The sequence below is a fragment of the Ochotona curzoniae genome, unplaced genomic scaffold, assembly GCF_017591425.1.
Source record: "Ochotona curzoniae isolate NIBS_2020 unplaced genomic scaffold, NIBS_Ocur_1.0 contig_2861, whole genome shotgun sequence".
Classification (NCBI taxonomy): domain Eukaryota; kingdom Metazoa; phylum Chordata; class Mammalia; order Lagomorpha; family Ochotonidae; genus Ochotona; species Ochotona curzoniae.
The window spans coordinates 1191666-1212382 of record NW_024465620.1 but is presented as its reverse complement, the minus strand read 5'-3'; the positions used below and the strand labels follow the sequence as shown (position 1 = coordinate 1212382).

The 20717-nt window shown below is 61.5% G+C and overlaps 3 protein-coding genes across 4 annotated transcripts; all 3 read left to right on the top strand.

Moving 5' to 3' along the window:
* The first annotated feature begins 1176 nt into the window (after positions 1–1176).
* On the top strand, positions 1177–4617 carry IZUMO1 (izumo sperm-egg fusion 1). Its single transcript, XM_040978203.1, has 9 exons — positions 1177–1411; positions 1671–1745; positions 2001–2087; positions 2297–2317; positions 2588–2668; positions 2817–2917; positions 3137–3290; positions 3531–3747; positions 4515–4617. The coding sequence occupies exons 1-9, from the start codon at positions 1177–1179 to the stop codon at positions 4615–4617; spliced, it is 1074 nt and encodes a 357-aa protein (XP_040834137.1).
* Positions 4618–4963: 346 nt separating this feature from the next.
* Positions 4964–14605, top strand: RASIP1 (Ras interacting protein 1). 2 transcript variants are annotated; one of them, XM_040978302.1, is made up of 12 exons: positions 4964–5028; positions 5240–5380; positions 5917–6608; positions 7740–8095; positions 9125–9778; positions 10083–10120; positions 10307–10458; positions 10580–10683; positions 11855–12098; positions 12280–12452; positions 13761–13908; positions 14308–14605. In XM_040978302.1, the coding sequence occupies exons 2-12, from the start codon at positions 5244–5246 to the stop codon at positions 14505–14507; spliced, it is 2898 nt and encodes a 965-aa protein (XP_040834236.1). In that variant the 5' UTR covers positions 4964–5028; positions 5240–5243; the 3' UTR covers positions 14508–14605. The 2 variants fall into 2 exon arrangements, with proteins under 2 accessions (XP_040834236.1, XP_040834237.1); XM_040978303.1 differs by lacking the exon at positions 4964–5028 and having other exon boundaries at positions 5244–5380; positions 10568–10683; positions 14308–14581.
* Positions 14606–15995: 1390 nt separating this feature from the next.
* MAMSTR (MEF2 activating motif and SAP domain containing transcriptional regulator) lies at positions 15996–19384 on the top strand. Its single transcript, XM_040978202.1, has 9 exons — positions 15996–16053; positions 16908–17040; positions 17449–17485; positions 17678–17814; positions 17995–18097; positions 18223–18408; positions 18680–18853; positions 18949–19003; positions 19104–19384. Exons 1-9 carry the CDS (start codon positions 15996–15998, stop codon positions 19382–19384), a joined length of 1164 nt encoding a protein of 387 aa, XP_040834136.1.
* The last annotated feature ends 1333 nt before the right edge of the window (positions 19385–20717 follow it).

The window sequence follows — 20717 nt, the reverse complement described above, 5'->3', positions numbered from 1 at the left end:
TAATGAGTTCTGGCGTCCAGACTCACAGATTGGGGAGAGGATGGAGCGAAGACAGTGATAATTAAACCACATTTTCCATAAAGCTATGGGGGTGGATGTGCTATGGAGAAAAGCCCCTGGGCCTTCCAGAAATGCTAGGCAATGGTTCCTTCCCACGCCTTGGTTGTTCCTCCAAAGGGTGAGCCGGCATCTCGCTGGGCCCAGAGCTTGCCGGCTCTGGAAGCTCTGACAGGTAAGGTTACCTTTCACAGAATCTGGGAAAAATTCTAGCCTGAGAGAGAGCCGCCTCTGTGGCGTCACGGAGGGATGGGCGGGACCGCCCTTTGTTGCCGTCCAATCAGACCCTGGGCTGCGCTTCTGGGTGGCGCCGCGGCAGGTGGCCGGGAATGTTCTAGAGAATCAGAGCCCCCACGTGGGAAGCTGCAACTGCCCCGACCCCAGGAGCTGCGCGCAGAGACAAGTGGCTCAGGCTGCCGGCCACAAGCTCGCCTCCTCGCCAAGACCATCCTTGCTTCTCGGCGTGGGGGACGCTAGAGCTTCAGAAGGACGCGGCTCTGGCCGCCGCGTTAGACGCCCTCCGAACTTGCCAACTCCACCAGTGTTGGGGGCGCAAGACGGGGAGCTGCTGTTTAGGGTGCTATTTGCTAAGGAGAAGGGTGCGCCCTGCAACTTGGGGATCTGTTAGTCTCGGGGAAGGGTGGATGTCTGGGCCACAGCTTGCAGTCTTTGTAAGGTCCCCAGGCGTGCGGATTTGGGGTGTCTTCTGTTTTTGGTTCATGTAGTTTCAGGTTTGCCGATAGGGGAGGTAGGTGCTTTGGTTCAGGCCTTGCGTTTTCAGTTTGAGAGACAGCTGAACTTTGGGGAGTTGGGGAGCCCCTGTGAGGTCGGGTTCTGGGGCTTTGAGGAGGGTCTCTGTTGCAAGCGAGGTGCTGTGAGAATCCCAACTTTTGGGGTACCCTTGGATTTGGAGATTGCCGCAGCCCGGAGGCATTTTGATGGACACAGGAGGTTTCAGGAAGACCTTAATTTTGCAGTTTGGGGAGTAGGTGGAGAGGGGAGCCTTTGGGGTCCCCAAAGTTGGGTTTTGGCCTTTCTCCTTTTAGCTCTCACCTGCTCCTGGCTCAGGGGCAGAGGACCCCGCCTCGTGGTGTCTGCAGGCTGCATGCTTGGGCTGCCATGGGGCCCTGCTGTGCCCTGCGCTGGGCAGCTCTGGCTGGCTGCCTGCTTGCTGTCAGGGGCTGTGTCACCTGTGACGACAGGGTGAAGGCGGCGCTACAGTCCCTGGAGAACGATTACCTGCCTAGCCATCTGGATACTCAATATCACAAGAATGTAATGAAGAGGGTCCATGAGGCCCTGAAGCAATTTGAGGACCAACCTTTTCAAGAGGAGTCCTACATGGGTGTCCTTGGTGAGGTCAGGGTCTGGGAGCCGAAGGGCCGGGGGGCAAGGGTTCCTCACTGGAATGCGTATTTCTGGGTTCCCCAAGGAGCTATAAAATATTGGTTTTCCACTCCTCTTCCCAAATCATTACTAAAACTACAACTCCCAGAAGGCAATAGGATCACAGGCAACAGTGGCATCATGGGTGTTGTAGTTTCTATCATGAGGCCAATCCAGTGAGATAGTAATGATGGAATTTGGGGATCCACTGCCTGCCCCCCCAACAGATGAGAACTACCTGGACCAAGTAGCTTGGAGTTTCTTGAAAGATCTGAAACGCATCACAGACAGCGACGTGAAAGGTAAAGGCGCAGAGGGCCTGGGGGCTGGTGGTGAAGCCTTCAGCGGCGGTCGGGCTCTGGATTGGAGTCCAGCTGTGCGGTGCCTGAGCGAGAGGCTTCGCAGTGTCCTCGGCTCTACCGTGGGGTCCCCTAGCGGGGCTTTCAGCCCTTCCGGGTGACAATTCAGTGCATATAGATGCCTGTTCGGCAACCTCAGTGCCAGAGGGGGGCACTGTTGCAAGGTGCACCTGCGAGTGGGCGGGCTCTTCCTCGCAGGTGAATTATTCGTCAAGGAGCTGTTCTGGATGGTGCAGCAGCAAAAAGAGCAGTTTGTCCGCATGGCGGCACAGTTCCAACAAGAGGGTGAGGGCTGGTGAGGGTGGTGAGGGTGTGCCCCCTCCACCCACAGCCCCCCGTTTACCCCCCACCCAGGCCTGCCCCTCAGCTCTCCTCCCCCAGACCCAGGTCCTCCTCCTGTGCAACGCAGCAGCCCGAACCTCACCCCACACTCCTTAATTCAGAAATCTGATTTCTCTTTTCTCTCTGCTTCTCTTCTTTTCCTTCCGAGGCAGCTTATTGTCCCAACAAATGTGGTGAGCTGAATTCTGGAGGTGGGCTCTCCAGTCCTCATCCCTACCTCCCCGCAGCCCTCTCTTGGGGTGTCCCCGGTTGCTCCACTGTGCACACCGAAGAGGTGGTCCCCCACGGGTGTGGCTTTGTTCCGGCCAGGACTCCTTGGGTAGCGGGCTGAGTCTGTTCTGTTTCACAGAGCTGCTTCGGGGAGGGGAGGGAGGGGACGACCCCTACAGCCCTTTGTGCCCCCACCTGTCTGGAAGGTCATACCTTAACCTTGGCCCCTGCAGGGACCATGTTACAGGTTATGATATGGTGCAGTAGCTGCAAGAAGAAGATTCACCCTTGCCGCAAATCCAAGGACTGTGGGGGTGAGCAGCCCGGGCTGCAGGGGCTGAGACGGCCGCGGACCACCGAGAGGGCTCGGAGGGCAGCCAGGCAGCTGGACAAGGTGGAGGCGGTGGGTGGTGGGGTGCTGATACGGCGTGAAGGAGCAGCTCTCGGGGCTCCTGTCCACAGAGCGCAAGGTCGAAGTGCACCTGTTGGAAGACATGATGCTGGACTGCAAGCTCCCCTGGCATCAGGCTTCCCAAGGCCTCACCGACTACAGCTTCTACAGGGTGGGCGTCCTCCGGGTCCCTGCAACCCCAGGAACCCTCGGCCCACTGTCCTGCACTCACGTCCCTCCTGACCCGGTGATCCAGCACCTCCTGGCGTGGCCCACAGTGACCTCTCCCCGTCCCTCGAACACCGAGGTCCTGCGGACTTCTCCCTGTACTCCCCCCAGCCCCGCACCCGGCATCCCCCAGGCCCCTGTGACCGCTTGATCTTGGGTCTAGGTTTGGGTGAACAAGTCTGAGACCCTGCTGGCCAAGGGGAAGGAGCCCTTCCTGACCAAACCGTCGGTGAGTCCGGAAGATGCAGGCAGTTACCGCTGTGAGCTGGGCACTGTGAACTCGGGCCCAGCCACCATCATACATTTCCAAGTCACAGGTCCGTGCCAGGGTGTTGGGCAGAGTGGCACTTGGGGGTGGGATATCCGCCTCTGGAGGCAGGGCATGGCCAGAGCCGAGGAGAGGTCACTCCGGGAGGAGGTGGGGGTTTCAGGCCGCGGGGGGATGGCCGCGGCAGGTGTAGGCGGTTGTCTTGGGGTAACACGGCAGGTGCACCGGGGCCCTCGGGTGGCACCTGCGTGACCTGCCAGTACCTCCCACTCTGCCCCTCCTCTCTCAGTGCTGCCCCTGAAGGCCAAGGAGGAGGAGCAGCCGCCAAACGTCGTGGTCAACACGGAAGATAATGCAGGCGAGGCGATCCCCATCCCGGTCCCGGCAGGCCCGGGGTCCTCGTCCCCACCTCTGCAGCCCCCGCAGCCCGAGAGCATGCTGAGGAACCGCTTGGTGGGGCTGCTCATCTGCTGCATCGCGGTGCTGATAGCCGGCGTCGCCACCGCGTGAGCCGCCCGCTGACAGGCAGGGCCCGCAGGGAGAGGCAGGGTTCGCTTCTGTGCCGCCAGGAGCCGGGTGGGCGCAGCGGAGCCCGGGGAGGGGCGGGGCTGGCCGGGGGCGGGGCTGAACAGGGGCGGGGCTGGCCGGGGGGCGGGGCTGGCCGGGGGCGGGGCTGAACAGGGAGGGCTGGCGGGGCGGGGCTGGCGGGGGGGGGGACATGGCTTTTATTGGGGCGGGGCTTCCAACTAGGCAGGGTTTGCCTCAGGGCGGGGCTTCAAGCTGGGGTGGGGCTTGCCATGGTGGGAAAGGTTTATCCTAGTGAATGGGGCCTTGCCACGGTGGGAGGATCTTATCACTGTGGGCGGGGCTTATTCCATTGGTGGGGCTTGTCTTGGGGCGGGGCTTCCAGCTGGGGTGGGGCTTGTGTTGATGGGAGGGGCTTATCCCAGTGGGTGGGGCTTGTGATGGGAGGGGTTTGTCCCAGTGGGTGGGGCTTGTGGCAATGGGCGGGGTTTGTCCCAGTGGGTGGGGCTTGTGGCAGGAGGGGCTTATCACAGTGGGTGGGGCTTGTGATGGGAGGGGTTTATCCCAGTGGGAGGGGCTGGTCCCAGTGGGTGGGGCTTGTGGCGGCGGGAGGGGTGGTCTTAGGTGGAACTTTCCCCTGGGCCGGGTCTCCTCTAGAGACTGGGACAATTGCTAGAAGAGGAACAGTTTGGGGGGCGACGGGAAGGGCCGCCTCTCTGCAGGACTGCCTAACCCCATGCTCCCCCAGGATGCTGTGCCGGGGCAAGGGGCTCACGAAGACCCAGTCCTCCCACCTGGACCTGGAAGAGAAAGCTTCTTCCTCCAAGATGTCACAGAAGACCACCGACTGACGGAGTCAATGTTTAACTGACAGAGTTAATAAAGATTTCTACGTATCTGACTCACTCCTCTGGACTGCTGCTGGCCCTGGTTCCCCAAGAGGGGGGACTGTGGGGATGTGCAAGGAGGGGCTGGGCACTGTGACCCCCGGGGCCCTCGCCCGGCCTAGCGGATGGTGGTGCAATTCCAGCATCAAGGGACAGGCCGGGCCAGCCCTGCGCAGGTCTCCTCCCCCAGGCCGGAGCTCCTCACAGGACGCCCCCTCCCCGCTCTTCCTGCCGGCCTTCCTCTCGCCTTTTCCTGTCCCCCACCCAGTGCTGGGAGCCGGGGCAGAGGCAACGGCTTTACAAGAGCGGAGGGATCAGGAACCTGCCCAGGCCGGCGGAGCCAGGGTCTCCCGGGGCTGCCGGACCCGACGCAGGGTGAGAACCCCAAGGACCCCGGAGTCAAGCCCGGCTCGTACCCCTAGTCCCAGAACCTGGCACCCCTGGCCCCATCCGGCTGCTGCGGGGGGCCTTGGAGTCCTGACCCCATCCGGCTGCTGCGGGGGGCCTTGGAGTCCTGACCCAGGAGTCCTGGCCATCTCTTCTTCTCTCTCAGCGTTTTTTTGGGGGGCCTTACCCTGTTCCTCAGGGCCATGCTGTCTGGTGAACGGAAGGAGGGCGGGAGCCCGCGCTTCGGGAAACTCCATCTGCCCGTGGGCCTGTGGATCAACTCCCCCAGGAAGCAGCTGGCCAAGCTGGGGCGGCGCTGGCCCAGCGCGGCCTCGGTCAAGTGAGTGGCACCTGCGGGTGGGTGAAGGTGGTGGGTGGGAGGGAGACCCTGCCTGGGACCTCATGCCTGCCCCCATCTGCGCCCTGTTCCTCCCCATTGCCTGGGACCCTGTGCCTGTCCCCAACCGGCCTCCTGTCTCTCTCCACCACCTGGAAACCTGACATCTGCCCCCATCTGTGCCCTGTTCCTCCCCATCACCTGTCCCCACCGGCCTCCTGTCCCTCCCCACAGCCTGGGGCCCTGCGTTCCCTCCATCCCCGTCGCTGGTGACCCTGCCCTTGCCTTCGGTCAGGCCGGGACCTAGCAAGGTTCCTGTCCCCTCGGGTTCCTGTCCCGCCTGGGCGAGTGGGCTGACGGGCGCGGGAGCCCGTGTGAGGCCGGATGGGCACGGGATGAGGGACGTGGTTCCACTTTCCTTCCTCCCCGGGCTCCCATCTCTTAGGATTTCCTCCTGCTGGCCCCTTTTATTTACTTATTTCCCCTCTCTGCTCCTGCCCCCCTCGTCTCTGCCCGCCTCGCCCGCTCTGCATGTCCAGGTCTTCGTCTTCCGACACGGGGAGCCGCAGCAGCGAGCCAATCCCCCCGCCGCCGCCGCACGTGGAGCTGCGGCGGGTGGGCGCAGTGAAGGCGGCCGGGGGCGCTTCGGGGAGCCGCGCCAAGCGCATCTCCCAGCTCTTCCGGGGCTCGGGCACCGGGAACACGGGGTCCGGCGGCGGCGGCGCTGGGGGCCCCGGCACTCCCGGGGGCGCGCAGCGCTGGGCCAGCGAGAAGAAGCTGCCCGAGCTGGCGGCGGGCGTCGCCCCCGAGCCCCCGCTGGCCACGCGCGCCACGGCGCCCCCGGGGGTCCTCAAGATCTTCGGCGCGGGGCTGGCGTCTGGCGCCAACTACAAGAGCGTGCTGGCCACGGCGCGCTCCACGGCGCGCGAGCTGGTGGCCGAGGCGCTGGAGCGCTACGGGCTGGCGGGCAGCCCCGGCGGCGGCCCCGGAGAGAGCAGCTGCGTGGACGCCTTCGCGCTGTGCGACGCGCTCGGCCGGCCCGCACCGGCGGGCGTGGGCAGCGGCGAGTGGCGGGCCGAGCACCTGCGCGTGCTGGGAGACTCGGAGCGCCCGCTGCTCGTGCAGGAGCTGTGGCGGGCGCGGCCGGGCTGGGCGCGGCGCTTCGAGCTGCGCGGCCGCGAGGAGGCGCGTCGGCTGGAGCAGGAGGCCTTCGGGGCGGCGGACGGCGACGGTGAGGGGCGGGGCCGGGGCGGGGCTTGTGGATGAGAGGGCGGGGCTGGCGGGCGGGGCGGGGCTTGTGCTGCCCGGCAGCAATGGGCTGGGGCGGAGCAGGTGGGTGAGGGGCGGAGCATGCGGCTGGGAGGGCGGGGCCTGCGCTGCCGGGCAGGAACAGGTGGGCGGGGCTTTGCTGCCGGCTCCGGGCTGGGGGCGGGGTCCATGGGAAGGCTGCTTCAGGTGGAGGGCGGAACTGGGTCAGGGCCCAAGTGGAGGATTGGGAGGGAGCTGGTGGTCCAGCGCTCAGGGTTTGGGGAGCCTGGTTGGAGGCGTGGGGGTCCTGGGATGCGGGGGGTCCCAGCGAGGCTTCAGATCAGGGGCGGGGTTTCCTGTATGCGAGTCAGTTTGGAAGGAGGTTAAGTGCATTGAGGAGAGGGGCCCAGCAAGGCAGTCAGAACCAGGGCCTGATTGATGGACGTTGTCCTGCCACGGGAAGGGGCGGCTGTGCAGAGCCCGTGGGAGGGGCTTGTGATGCCAGGGGCGGGGCCAAATCCGGGGTTCTGAAAGGCCTTGGAGTGGCCACAGAGGGGCCAGCCTCAATGAGGGACCTTAGGCTGGCTTGGTGGCCACACCTGGCGCCTGGGAGTGGAAGAGGCTGCTGCCTGGGGGCCTGGTCCCTGAGAAGGCCTGGCCTGGCAGAGAGGGGAAAGCAGCAAGTGTAGGAGGTAGCGTGGCAGGGTGGCAGGCTGTGGGAGAGCCAGCTCTCCCCCACTTCTCCTGTGCCCGAACCCCCAGAGCAGAGGTGGGAGAAGGGAGAGGTTTTAGTGGCAGTGACACTAACAAGTTCAGCAAGCAGGCTTGGATTCTGATCCCGCAACCTGCCACTGGGGGGAAAAAAAAGTATTCATTGAGTGAACTACTATAAGGCACACATTTAGTTTTAGGACCCTGGGTAAGACAGTGGGGTACGTGGACTGGCGAGGGTGCCCTAAGCCTGGGGGAAAAACTCATTTGTCAGTTCATTTCCTAATAGGTACTGGGGTCTGTGTTGGGTTGGGTCTCTAGAATTTTCCCCAGTGACATAGTGCAGGGACCTCCTTGATTCCCAGCACGCCCAGGCTCAGCCTCCCTGTCTGTCTCTCCCCAGGCACTGGTGCCCCCTCATGGCGACCACAGAAGAACCGCTCCCGGGCTGCGTCGGGTGGGGCGGCCCTGGCCAGTCCTGGCCCAGGGTCGGGATCGGGACCCTCAACTGGGTCCGGAGGCAAGGAGCGCTCGGAAAACTTATCTTTGCGACGCAGCGTGTCGGAGCTTAGCCTGCAGGGGCGGCGGCGGCGGCAGCAGGAGCGCAGGCAGCAGGCGCTTAGCATGGCTCCAGGGGCAGCCGATGCCCAGATCGGGCCAGCAGACCCTGGAGATTTTGACCAATTGACGCAGTGCCTCATCCAGGCCCCCAACAACCGCCCCTACTTCCTGCTGCTTCAGGGCTACCAGGATGCTCAGGTGAGGAGCTTCCTTCCTTAGCAGCAGAGCCCTTGGTTTCTCCCCAGGAGGGCTAGTGAATGACGACAAAACTACAACTCCCAGAATGCCTTGGGTCTCAGTGTCCTCCAGGCAGCCTGGGAGGTGTAGTCCCAGCAAGACAGAGTAGATTTTTTTTTCTTTAAATCATGGTTAAGAGATTTGAGGAGGGCAAGGTTGGCCTTGCCCTGGAAGGATTTGTGCTTCCTGGGAGAAAACATTCTTTAAAATTTGCTGTAGGAAGATCCTTTGCAAGCGTCATGTCTTAAAGGGAGAGAAATGGGAGCATGGATATTCGGGGGAGGGGGAGCCACTGCCATTATATGTACCTGAACAACCCTAGCTTGTCTTGGTGGGTAGGCATGGACTCACACACTCAAAAAAGGTGATGGTTTACCCTGGGGCAACCCAAACACTGTCCTGGAAGCAGGTGCTACTGGCAGTTCTGTCTGAATAACAAGGGAACTTAGTTGAGTATCAGGAAGCCAGACACGGGACAGGGGCCGTCAGACGTGTCTGTGCATAGAAACAAAAGGTAATCTAATGGAGACTATTGGGGGTACTGAGAGACACCACTGTTGGCAGGGACAAGGCAGGAGAGCCTCTGGCGTGGGTGTGGAATAGACAGAAGTGGGGCCTGGAGGGCAGAGGCTGGAGAACTGTGAGGGGGAGGCTCATGGGGCAGTCCATTTTAGTAACGGGAGTGTCCTTGTGCCTGGCCAGTGCTTGGGCTGACCGTTAGGGGACAGGCCACTGTAGGGGGAAAAAAAAAAGATTGGAAGACTGTTCAATGGAAAGTGGCAGAGTCCATCAGAGCGGCGGTGGCCACAGGCAGAAGCCGGGTGAACTCCCCTTGTCCGAGGTGTGAAGAGAGTCCTTTAGTGGCCCTAAGGGTCTGCCCGGAGGTGTGGAGGTGTCCATTCCCACCAGGTAGGGGAGGAGAAGCGGGCATTGCGAGCCAGGCATCTCCTTGGAAGCTGCGTGCTCAGGACAGCTTCACTTTGCCGTCAGGACTTCGTGGTGTACGTGATGACGCGTGAGCAGCACGTGTTCGGCCGCGGCGGCACCTCGTCGGCCCGCGGAGGGTCCCCGACCCCGTACGTGGACACCTTCCTCAACGCCCCCGACATCCTGCCGCGTCACTGCACCGTGCGCGCCGGCCCGGAGCCCCCAGCCATGGTGCGCCCATCCCGGGGTGCCCCGGTCACGCACAACGGCTGCCTCCTGCTGCGGGAGGCCGAGCTGCACCCGGGTGACCTGCTGGGGCTGGGCGAGCATTTCCTGTTCATGTACAAGGACCCGCGCTCTGGGGGTTCGGCCCCTGCGCGGCCGCCCTGGCTGCCCGCGCGCCCCGGAGCCACGCCGCCCGGCCCCGGCTGGGCCTTTTCCTGTCGCCTGTGTGGCCGCGGCTTGCAGGAACGTGGCGAGGCGCTGGCCGCCTACCTGGATGGCCGCGAGCCGGTGCTGCGCTTTCGGCCGCGCGAGGAGGAGGCTCTGCTGGGCGAGATCGTGCGCGCCGCGGCCTCGGGCGCCGGGGAGCTGCCCCCGCTCGGACCCGCCACGCTGCTGGCCCTGTGCGTGCAGCACTCGGCCCGCGAGCTGGAGCTGGGCCACCTGCCGCGCTTGCTGGGCCGCCTGGCCAGGCTCATCAAGGAGACCGTCTGGGTGAGCACCCCAAGCCGCCTCCCAGTCCCAGCTACAACCCAAGTCCGTTCACCAAGCCCTGCCCTCCTCACCTTCACCTCAGTACCTAGCTGGGCGGGAGGAGGCTACTTTTCCTAGGATCCCTTCGGGGGGGGGGGGGGCAGCTTCACTCGTGAAGAGAGGGAGGCGCCTCTCTTTGGAGCTGTGGGATCAGGGGGATAAAACTGGGAAGGGGCGGGGCATGAGAAAATGGAGAAGTCTGTTAAAAAAGATATTTCTAGGAAACTTCCATCCTTACTTTGATACGGATTTTACCGTTTCACAGGAAAAGATTAAGGAAATCGGAGACCGTCAGCCAGAGAAGTAAGCACGTTTCAAAGGTTCCAGTGGGATGCAGGGGCAGGGCTTAGCATGCAGCCTACGTTTCCTCCACAGTTCCTTCCGGGATTCTCCCAGCTGGGATGTGGGGCTTTGTCTGCAACTGGGACCCTGATCTTGGGGTGGGGACACTATCCTGGGGTCACAGGAGATTCCTTTCTCTCTCCCCAGCCACCCGGAAGGGGTCCCTGAGGTGCCCCTGACTCCTGAGGCTGTGTCTGTGGAACTGCGGCCGCTCATGCTGTGGATGGCAAACACCACGGAGCTCCTGAGCTTCGTGCAGGAGAAGGTGCTGGAAATGGAGAAGGAGGCTGACCAGGAGGGTGAGCACTGCTCCGGGCCCAGGCCCCTTCAAGCCCACACCTGTCACTCTCCACCCCCGGGGGCTAAGGCACCTGGCTGCCAGCGTCCTGTTCTCCCTCTCACCCCTAGGCCTGTCCTCAGACCCGCAGCTCTGCAATGACTTGGAACTGTGTGATGAGGCCATGGCCCTCCTGGATGAGGTCATCATGTGTACCTTCCAACAGTCAGTCTACTACCTCACCAAGGTTGGGCTTTGCTTCTGTGACATCACTTCCCATCTCTTCCCCCGGAACACGGCTGTGGTGACATCACTTCTTATTGGAGCCAGCATTCTGTCCTTTTTTTGGCTTCTCTTTTCTTTTGTCTTTCCCATGGTCACCTCTTGACACACAGACCTCCCTGCCTTGGCTGTGTCACTCTTACCACTTCAAGTGCCCGCATTGAGAAGTAGTGTGGCGATATGCACAAGATTCTGTCACGCCGGGCATTGTCATGTCAATGGTCCCCTTAGATAGGCCTTCCTCTGCTGTTAGCTCTGAATCCACTTCCTCCTTTTTTTCCTCCGAGTGCTCCTTCTGCAGGGCCTGCTGTCTGCCCCATGTTCCCCGCTGCTGCCTGTGACCCTCATACCCTGTCTGAAGAGCGAGAGGAAATCCCTGGGGACGGACAGCGTCCAGTTGCACAGCCCTGATTGTGAAGGCTTTGTCTCTCCATTGCTTTGCTTCCTGCCAAGTGGGGTTTGATTGCCTCTGCCTCTGACCTCATTTCCTGTTCCTGGCCTGGCCTTATTTTCCGCTGGCTGGCTGGCTGCCAGCCATCTGCCTCCCACTTCCTGGCTTTTCATTCTTTCGCTTTCCTTCAGGGATTTGGAGGACTTGGTTCTTGACTGAAGGAGGCCTTTAGTGTCTGTCCTTCTGGAGCTGATCCTGCTGAGGAACTACAAGTCCCATGATGCACAAAAAGTCACCTGAACTCTTAGAACGCCTTTCATGGGACATGACCCATAAATGCCAGTAACCATGGCAGATGTTTGGCGCAGCAGTTAAGATGCTGCTAAAGACGGGTGCATCGCATAGTGGAATTCCTGATTTCAGTTCACCTCAGGTTCCCAATTCCAGCTTCCTGCACCCTGGAAGGCAGCAGGTGGCTGCTCAAGTGGTTGGGCCCCTCTCCCTCAGTGGGAGGCCTGGATTGAGTTCCAGGCTGTTGGTCTGGAATGCACAGAGTGAACCCACAGAGAGCTCTCCTTTTCTTTCAATCTTTTGTCTCATGAAGACCCTAAGGTGTTCAGTTAAAAAATGGACTACAGCTTCCAGAAACCTTTGGTGAATCTCCATATTAGGTTCATGCTCTACCACCACGGAGCTTCCAGGGCGTCGCAGTCCAATCACTTGTCGTGCCTTTCTGTCTCCTCAGACTCTGTATTCAACACTGCCTGCTCTCCTGGATAGCAACCCTTTCACAGCGGGGGCAGAGTTGCCAGGGCCTGGCGCAGAGCTGGCGGCCATGCCTCCAGGCTTGAGACCGACGCTGGGCGTGTTCCAGGCAGCCCTGGAACTGACGGGCCAGTGTGAGCTGCACCCAGACCTTGTGTCTCAGACTTTTGGCTACTTGTTCTTCTTCTCCAATGCATCCCTCCTCAACTCACTGATGGAACGAGGTGAGGCTCTGGCGAGGAGGTGGACGGGAGCTTCAGAAGTGCACAAGTCAGACACAGCCCAGGCTTAGTCCTCACCTGTGGCTGCTGAGAACTTGTTCCAGCTCTCAGGCTGAAGGGATGGGCACAGCCTGGGAGGAGGACAGAGCCTACCCATCTGATATCTAATAACTTTCTCTCACAGGTCAAGGCCGACCTTTCTATCAGTGGTCCAGAGCAGTCCAAATCAGAACCAACCTGGACCTTGTCTTGGACTGGCTGCAGGGAGCTGGGCTGGGTGACATTGCTATGGAGTTCTTCCGGAAACTCTCCATGGCTGTGAACCTGCTCTGCGTGCCCCGGACCTCCCTGCTCAAGGTGACTGTTAGTCAGAACTCCCTGACCCCTGATACCTGCCTCCTCAGTCCAACTCAGCTCTCATGCTGTGTCCAGCTCACTCTTTGAGATCCCCCAGGACCTGTCTGTCCATGGCTGCAGCCCGGACACCATAGGTGATTCATCTGTAGCTAGATGGAAGCCAGTACCAGCGACTCCAAAACTGGGTTGTATCTGAATCCCAGTGAAACTTACTAAAAAAATAGTTTCTAGGGTCCCTCCCTTGGACATGCTGAGTCAGGAGGTCTGGAATGAATCCAAGAAATCCATGTGACGTTGATAACACGCACTGAACACAAGCCGCACACCAGGCTCTGTGATGAGCTCTCCTGATTTAACATTGACAAGGTCCTGTGAGGTCGCTTATTAACTGCTCCTCAGATGAGGAAACAGAGTCACTTGGTTTCGCTTGTTGATTTAGCAAATATTTGCAGTGCATCTAGGAAGGCCCAGGGCACCGTCAAAGTAGTTGACAATACTGCATGGCCCTAACTACCTTCTGGGTAGCTCCCTTTTGCTTAATTCACAGATGAGGAAACTGAAGAACAGTGGCTTGTCTCAGGGCGATAAGCCCCCCTGGGATTTTTGAACCCCAGTCTGATTTGAGTCTCTAATTGGAGTCAGGTTGATGATTCTGATGATCCACTCAGTTACAGAGGCTGGCAGATACCAAGAACAGTCATGATGCAATAGAAAATTCTCACATCCACACCAGCTTTAATAATATAAACTGGTGGCTGGCTAATCTTGTGTCCTCTCCCAATTCCTCTATCCTTTGATTTCTTTTTAAGATGTATTTTTATTGGAAAATCAGGTTTACAGAGGAGAGATAGAAAGATCTTCCACCTTCTGGTTCACTCCTCAAGTGGCCGCAATGCCCAAAGCTGAGTTGATCTGAAGTCAGGAGCCAGCAGCTTCTTCTGGGTCTCCCATGTGGGTGCAGGGTCCCAAGCCTTTGAGTTATCCTCTACTATTTTCCCAGGCCACAAGCAGGGAGCTGGATGGGAAGTGGTGTAGCCGGGATACGAACCAGCACCCGTATGGGATCCCAGCACATGGAAGTCGAGGACTTTAGCCACTAGAATACCGCTCTGGGCTCTATTCTTTGATTCTAAAGCAAATCACATTTGCAAACGTTGATTTAAGCACACTCCTCCTCACTGTGCCTTCGATGACAAGTTGGCAGGCCCCAGAAAACACAGCCAAGCACCTCACAGAGGTCCATCCACTTAGGTTTTCTCCGCAGTCCGCCCCTTAAATGACCATACACTTCTCTGGTCGCCTCACCAGGCCTCATGGAGCAGCCTACGAACTGATCACCCCACAGTGACCCCTGCCCAGCTGCACCACCTGCTGAGCCACTACCAGCTGGGTCCTGGCCTCGGGCCCCCACCGGCCTGGGACCCTCCACCTGCAGAGCGAGATGCCGTGGACACAGGTAAGCAGACACGAAGGGCACGGGAATGCAGGCTGCTGTCATTCCGCTTTCCTCAGACTCCACATCTGCACTTCCGTCCTCCTCCTGGCCCGTATTGTGGGGACCCGGACCTGAACGCTGGGTTTAACTCCCTTTTCTCCCAGGATCCAGGATTTCGAGCTTCTAGTGCCCTGTTTTATTCTCAGGGACTTAGTTCCCCGACCAGTTCCTTCCACACCCAGGACCCCTCCACCTCAGGAATGGCGACACAAAGTCCCGTTATTCCTCGGGACTCTTTGAGGTGCCTGTAGTCGGCCATCCGCCTCAGGGACCCCATGAGTCGCTGCTCCAGGAGTTGATTGGGGCCGAGGTGTTTTATTTGGTTTTCAGCATCTCATCCCGTCTTCTCCGGTCTCCTAGGGGACATCTTCGAAAGCTTCTCCTCACACCCTCCCCTCATCCTGCCGCTGGGCAGCTCGCGCCTGCGCCTCACGGGCCCCGTGACGGATGACGCTCTGCACCGTGAACTGCGCAGGCTCCGCCGCCTCCTGTGGGATCTTGAGCAGCAGGAGCTCCCGGCCAATCACCGCCACGGACCTCCCGTGGTCACGCCTCCTTGAGGGCCAATAGCGAACGAGCGCGCGAACCTTGAAGCCTTGGTCGGCTCCCCCTCAGGGGCGCCCGCCCGAGCGCAGAGCTTTCTGGGAGTTGTAGTTCTGTCCCAACTCCTTCCCCTTGGCCCCCCCCCCCCCCGTAGAAGGCTGGGAGTAGGCGTTTGCGGGTAGCAGAGGATGGGACGGTGGGAACACGAGCTGGGGATGCAGAGCCAAGGAGTAATAAAAGTATCTGTGGTATTGGCAACGCTTCGCCTGTTCAGACTCGGGGCTCTAGCGACGATTTTCCCCAGGAATGAGGAGGCAGCAGGACCCTTGCCTGCAGCGTTGGGCCCCTGCCGACTGCAAGGAGATATTTATAGGCACGGCCTCAGCTTGCCCTCTTGCCTGTAATCCAACCCTGGAGGCCCGAGAACTCCCACGCGTCTCCGAATGCCGCCCCACGTTCGCTCCGATTGGCAAGCCCCCAGGCCTGCTGGTGGGAACCAGCAGTCGCTCTTCTGCCTCCAAGTGTCCTCTAGCCCGACTCCGAGTCCCCCTTCTGCACTGTTGGACACCACAGGCGTCCCTGTTCCCAGCACCGTTCGTCCCTCGGACCCCCAGGGTCCAGGCTATGTCCCCTCAGCCCCCTCCTTCCTGAAGATCCCGCAGTCCAGGCCACCCCTCCGCCGAACCTGACTCCTCCTGCTGCTGCTGCTGCGTCAGGGGAAAAGCGAGCGACAGGTGGCACCTGCCTGCAGCACCAGGACACGACCACCTGTCGCTGCTGCTCACCCAGCAGCTGCCTCTGTCAGTCCGCCCTGAGCTCCGACCCCATGGCTCCAGGAAGCGGAGGAGGAGCGAGCCGCCGGGGAGCCCCAAGGCCGCCCCGCCCCAGGCCCTCCCACCCCGAGTTCCCGCCCCGGTTCTCAGGGTCCCAGAGAGTGGGGCTCCCCCTTGGCACGCCCCAGGGAGGTGGCGGTGGGGCGGGTCCGAAATGTCTCAGGCTAAACGGGCGGAGTCTGTGGTCTCCCGACGCAGACCCTGGGACCCGGAGCACAGCGGCGCTGAGCCCACCTGGTGAGAAGCCCCCTGCTGCATGGGGAGGCACCCTCCTTAACTCTTTGGTCCCTTCCCCACAGACACTGGTGGCTGACACCGCACTCATTTCCTTCTCAGCTGTGGGTCACAAGGTGCCCTCCTTTCATTCCCCAGGGACTGTGAGCTTTCCCACCCTCCCCTTTTTGACCCAGGTTCCTGGGTTCTAGTGCCCGGAGATTGTTGAGCTGCCATCCTCTTTCGACTCAGATGCCCAGGAGTTCCAGCTTGCAGCCACCCTCCTCCTTCAGATTTAGGGCCTGGGGCACCAGCCCCTCCATCCCAGAAGTTAGGGCTCTAACTCCCTCAAGCCTTTCCGGCTGAGTCTGCAGGCAGGGGCAGCCTCCGGACCTCCACTCTGACTGTCCCCCTGTGGGCAGCCCTCCCTCCAGTCCAGGTCCCCATCCAGCCCTGACAATGACCCTGGCCGCCTCCTCCCAGCGCTCCCAAATCATTCGCTCCAAGTTCCGTTCTGGTGAGAGGCCTTCTTCCTGCAAGGGAGCCAGGGGGTGGGCCGGGGAGGGACCATTCTGGGGTGGGAGAGGGACCCGCTAGGCATGTTTTTCTGTGCCAGAGGTCACTTGTGCATCCTGGAGGCCCCAGCAAGGAGTCTAGCTGTGGTTACTTAGTAAGTTAGTGAGTGTGCAAGGAGCTCATGGAGACTGGGAGGGGAGGGCGCTGCACCAGTTGAAATCTGACTTAAACCTATAGTATGAACAATGCAGAGGGGACCTCAAATGCCTGGTGAGGGAGTGCAGGAGGAGGGACGAGGAGCTGTGAAGTCTGGCTGGCGTCCAAGGCCGGCTTTTAGCACCCAGAGGCAAGTGTGCAGGGCGTGCGAGTGGGTTAGAGCTGAACTCAATTCCTGAGCACACTAGGTGTGCAAATCAGAATTCGTGCTGGGTGCATCAGGGGGCACAGGGAGCCAAGGGTGAAGTGTGTGGGAAAGGAGTTGTGTGCACGAGGAGGAGCCACGGACATGCACATGCAAAAGGGTGAGTGTGCAGAAGGGGCCGAGGTGGCAGCAGCAGAGGAGAGGTGCTGAGCAAGGAGCCTGCCTGCCAAGATGGCGGTGGTAGCCGGGTGGGGTGGGCATGGGCATGGAGGCGGCAGGTGGGGCTGGGGTGGGGGCAGGGCTGCCTACTGCTGCTCACTGGCTGGTTCCTGGCCCCAGAACGCCTCTGGCCCGTGGCGCTGCGTTGGCAGGGAGCAGACGGGAGGCCCGGGAAAGGGAGCCAGCTGCCCGCCCACCCGCCTGCAGGGGTGTGCAAGGGGGCTGGGTTCCCATCCGCTCCTGGACACTCCCTTCCCGCCTTCCTCCCTCTCCAGCCCTGCGGCTGCGGATCCACAGGCGGAATCAGGACTCCAGTAAGTGGGAGCCCTGGAAGGGAGGGGGCTGGCAGCCAGAGAACCCCCTCAGCCGTCCCTGCAGCTCCGTCCCCATGCTTGGGGACACACGGAGGTCAGCCCACCCGTCCAGTCCCAAGGACCCTGGGCAGTCCTTCCTGGGATACTCCACTTCCTGTCCCCCAGCTCTGGAAAGACAGGCACCCCAGCCCCCCTGTCTGGCACCCGAGAAGCCTCAGCCTATGGTTTTCAACGCCTCCCCCCTCACCTCGACCCAGCCCCTTCCTGACAAGCCCTAGAGGCCTGTACTCCTAGGCCACCACACCCCTTCGTGACCCCAAGCCTGACTGTGGACACGGAGTGGGGGCAGCACCTCCACCTAGGGGCAGGGGCCTCTCTCCCACACAGCCTGGCTCCGCCCTGCCTTGGCCAGGCACCCCAGGCTTCTCAGCTGCCTTGCGGTCTCTCCAGCCTCAGGCCCGCCTCTGGCCCTGCCTTTGGAACCTGCCCCTTTCTTCTGCAGCCCTGAACCCCATCTGGGTCTCTGGAGCTCCCCAAACGTGAGTTGGCCTGGAAATGAGGGGATCCCCTTGCCTCCCCCAAGGAGTTGGGTCTTGGTCTTCCTTGCTGCGCAGACCCCAGCCCCCTTTTTCTGCTCACTCCACACTTGTCCGTGACTGGGGGAGGCAGTAAGTTGGGGTAGGAAGTTGGGGTCCGAGAGGCAGCACCGGATGGCACCCCTGCTTTTGCAGGAGTCTCCCAGCATCTCTGAAGGCCGGCGTGAGTTTCCAGAACACAGACAAGGGGCCAGGGCCGACCCCCAGGCCAGGGGCTCGGCCCTGGTCCCCCCTGTTCCGGAAGGCACCAGCTCACAACACCCACATCCTAGGTATGACTTCCTTCCCCCGTTTCTGTTATCCCAGAAACAGCAGCGAGCACCCGGGTCCAGGGCGGGCTCCTCTGGGTCCCAGGAGTCTCTCAGCCCCCTGCCCCACCTCCTCGCGTGGGGGTCTCTGAGGGCCACGCGCACCTTTTCTCTCTCCCCTCACCCCGCCACGACTGTCTCCAGGATGAAGCCCACTCCCCTCTCGCCCTCCCTACCTGGGGTCCCCAACCCCTGGCCCCCCTCACACAAGCTGGAACTTCAGACCCTCAAACTGGAGGAGCTGACGGTGAGTCGGGGCCGGGAGGCTGGGCCAGTGCTTGGTGGGGACGGGTGGAGCCCCGGGCTCGTCTTTCGGGGGTCCTCGGAGTCCCCCCAGCTCCGCTTTCCCTGCCTGCTCCCCGACACCCCCAGGTCTCCGAGCTCCGACAGCAGCTGCGCCTGCGGGGCCTCCCGGTGTCGGGAACCAAGTCGACGCTCCTGGAGCGCATGCGCGGCGGCGCCCCGCCCCGGGAGCGGCCGAGGCCTCGCCGCGAGGACAGCGCTCCCTGGCCACGCCTCCGGCCCAAGGCCTTGGGGACGGCCCGCCGCAAGGGCCCGGTGAGGGCGGGACTACGGATGCGTGGGCCAATAATAAGGAGCTAGAGCGGGAGGAGGCGGGAAGTCGAAAATCGCATAACCAATGAGGAGCCTCAGGGTCGTGTGGGCGGGGAAGGGCGTGATTCAGAGCCACAGGAGGCGGGCCTTAAAGAGCAGAGGGGCCAATGACAGAATGGAGGGCGGGGACAGATCCTGGGGTGGAGCCACAGGTGGAGTGGGTGGAGTTTGTGCCCGATGGGCGTGGCCAGAACGGCCCCCTTCCCGCTCCCAGGTGAAGCCGAGCGCTCTGTCTCTGGGGTCGCCTCCCCCTCGTGCGGCCCACGTCCCTGTGAGTGCCCCGGCTCCAGCTCCGGCTCCAGCCCCGGCCCGGGCCGCTCCCTCAGCACCGGCCTCAGCGGCCCTGACCCTAGAGGAGGAGCTGCAGGCAGCGATCCGCAGTGCTGAGGTGAGCACGTGCAGGTGCAGGCGGACTGCGGGTGTGCATGGGTTTCCCGTGTTGGACAGGAGTTCCAGGCTCACACCCCATCTGCCCACCCATAGTTGCTTCCGAACCGGGGCATCGATGACATCCTGGACGACCAGGAGGGGCCTGACGGTACGGGGGCACCTGGGACCCCTGGAAGTGAGGGGCAGGGGTTGGGACTCCACCCTTGCTCCCCAAACTCGCGCCTCCTTCCTTCCTTCCGTCCCTGCAGACCCGCTCCCCCCCATCCCGTTGGACTTCCCTGGCTCTTTCGACGTGCTGTCTCCCTCCTCGGACTCCGAAGGCCTCTCCGTGTTCCCGTCTTCACTCCCGTCCCCGGCAAACTCCCCGTCCCTCTCTCCCGGGAGCCCCACGGACTCCTTGGACTGGCTGGAGACCCTGAGTGGGGGTCCCCCCTTGGGCTCCGACCCCCCGGCCCCCAGCATCTTCTCGGCTGACTTGTCTGACTCTGGTGGCACCTGGTTATGGGACTTGCTGGAAGATCCGTGGTGACAACTGCTGGGGTGCTTGGCACCCCAAAGTCCTACAGAGACATACTGAGGGCTGGGGGCAGGGGGCTGGCCTGAGAGCACCAGAGCCCCTCCCAGACAGACCCGGATCAGCGCCAGCCCCTCCCCACCTGTCGTCCCCCGTGGCTGCTGTGCCAACTGCCTGCACACTGCCTGCCCTCCTGCCAGCCAGCTCTTCTCTGTGAGGGTCGGGGTAGGAGGGCTGCTGCCCAGGGCAAACACGCTGCTTGCTGCTTCCTTGAGAGACTTCTGGAAATTTCTGTCCCCACCCCCAGCCCTGGGTGGCTGCCTTTAGTCTGGGGATTCTGGGTGGTCCTTGGACATTTTGGATGCCTGGATCCTCTCTGAAGTCAGCTTCTGGAAGCAGAAGCTGTCAGGTGCCAGGGATATATGAGAGAGGAGGAGGAGGATCCAAGCTCCAGGCACCTCCAGCCCCAGGGCAGACCTGGGAAGCCTTGCGATAAAGTGTGCTATTTAATTAGTTAATGTATTTAAAAGGCAGAGTGGCAGAGGGACAAAACCAGAAAGATTGTCCATCCGCTCTGGTGCACCCTCCCAAGCGGCTGTCCCCACTGTGGCTGTGCTAGGCCAACACTCAGCAGCTTCATCCAGGTCTCCAGGTCTCCCACATGGGTGGCAGGGGCCCAAGCACCCAGGCCATCTTCTATGGCTTGCCCGGGTGCAATAGCAGGACAGGAAGTGAGACAGCTGGCACGCTGACACAGCAGGCTGAGGCTGCGGATGGCAGCTCTGTGGATGGCCACTAAAAAGACCATATGTTATTGTCCCAAGTGCCAAAGAAGGGGTCCTCTGTAGTAGAGAGGGCCCCCTGGGGGACAATGAGAAGGGGATGGAGGGGAGGGAACCAGGGGCAAGAGCCTTCATTGTGTTCATGGAGCATAAAAGTTTGCTGATTTGAAAGGCAGAGTTACCAAGAGAGGGGTGTATGTGTGTGTGTGTGTGTGTGTGTGTGTGTGTGTGTGTGTGCACGTGCATTCCTCTCCCGTGTGTGTGCGCACACACACACACACACACACACACACACACACACACATCTTCCATGTGCTGGTCCAGATAGCCACAAAGGCCCTCAGGGGCGGGCCAGCCTAAAGCCAGGAGCCCAGAAGTCCATCTGGGTCTCCTGCACAGTCGGGGACCCGAGTACTTGCACCATCTTCCATTGGTTTTCCAGGCACATTAGCAGGGAGCTGGACCAGAAGTGGGGCAGCTGGGACTTGAACTGACACCTCTATGGCGTGCTACTGTGCTACCAGCTGACCCTCACTGTGCCTTCTGTGAGCGTGGCAGGGTAGGCA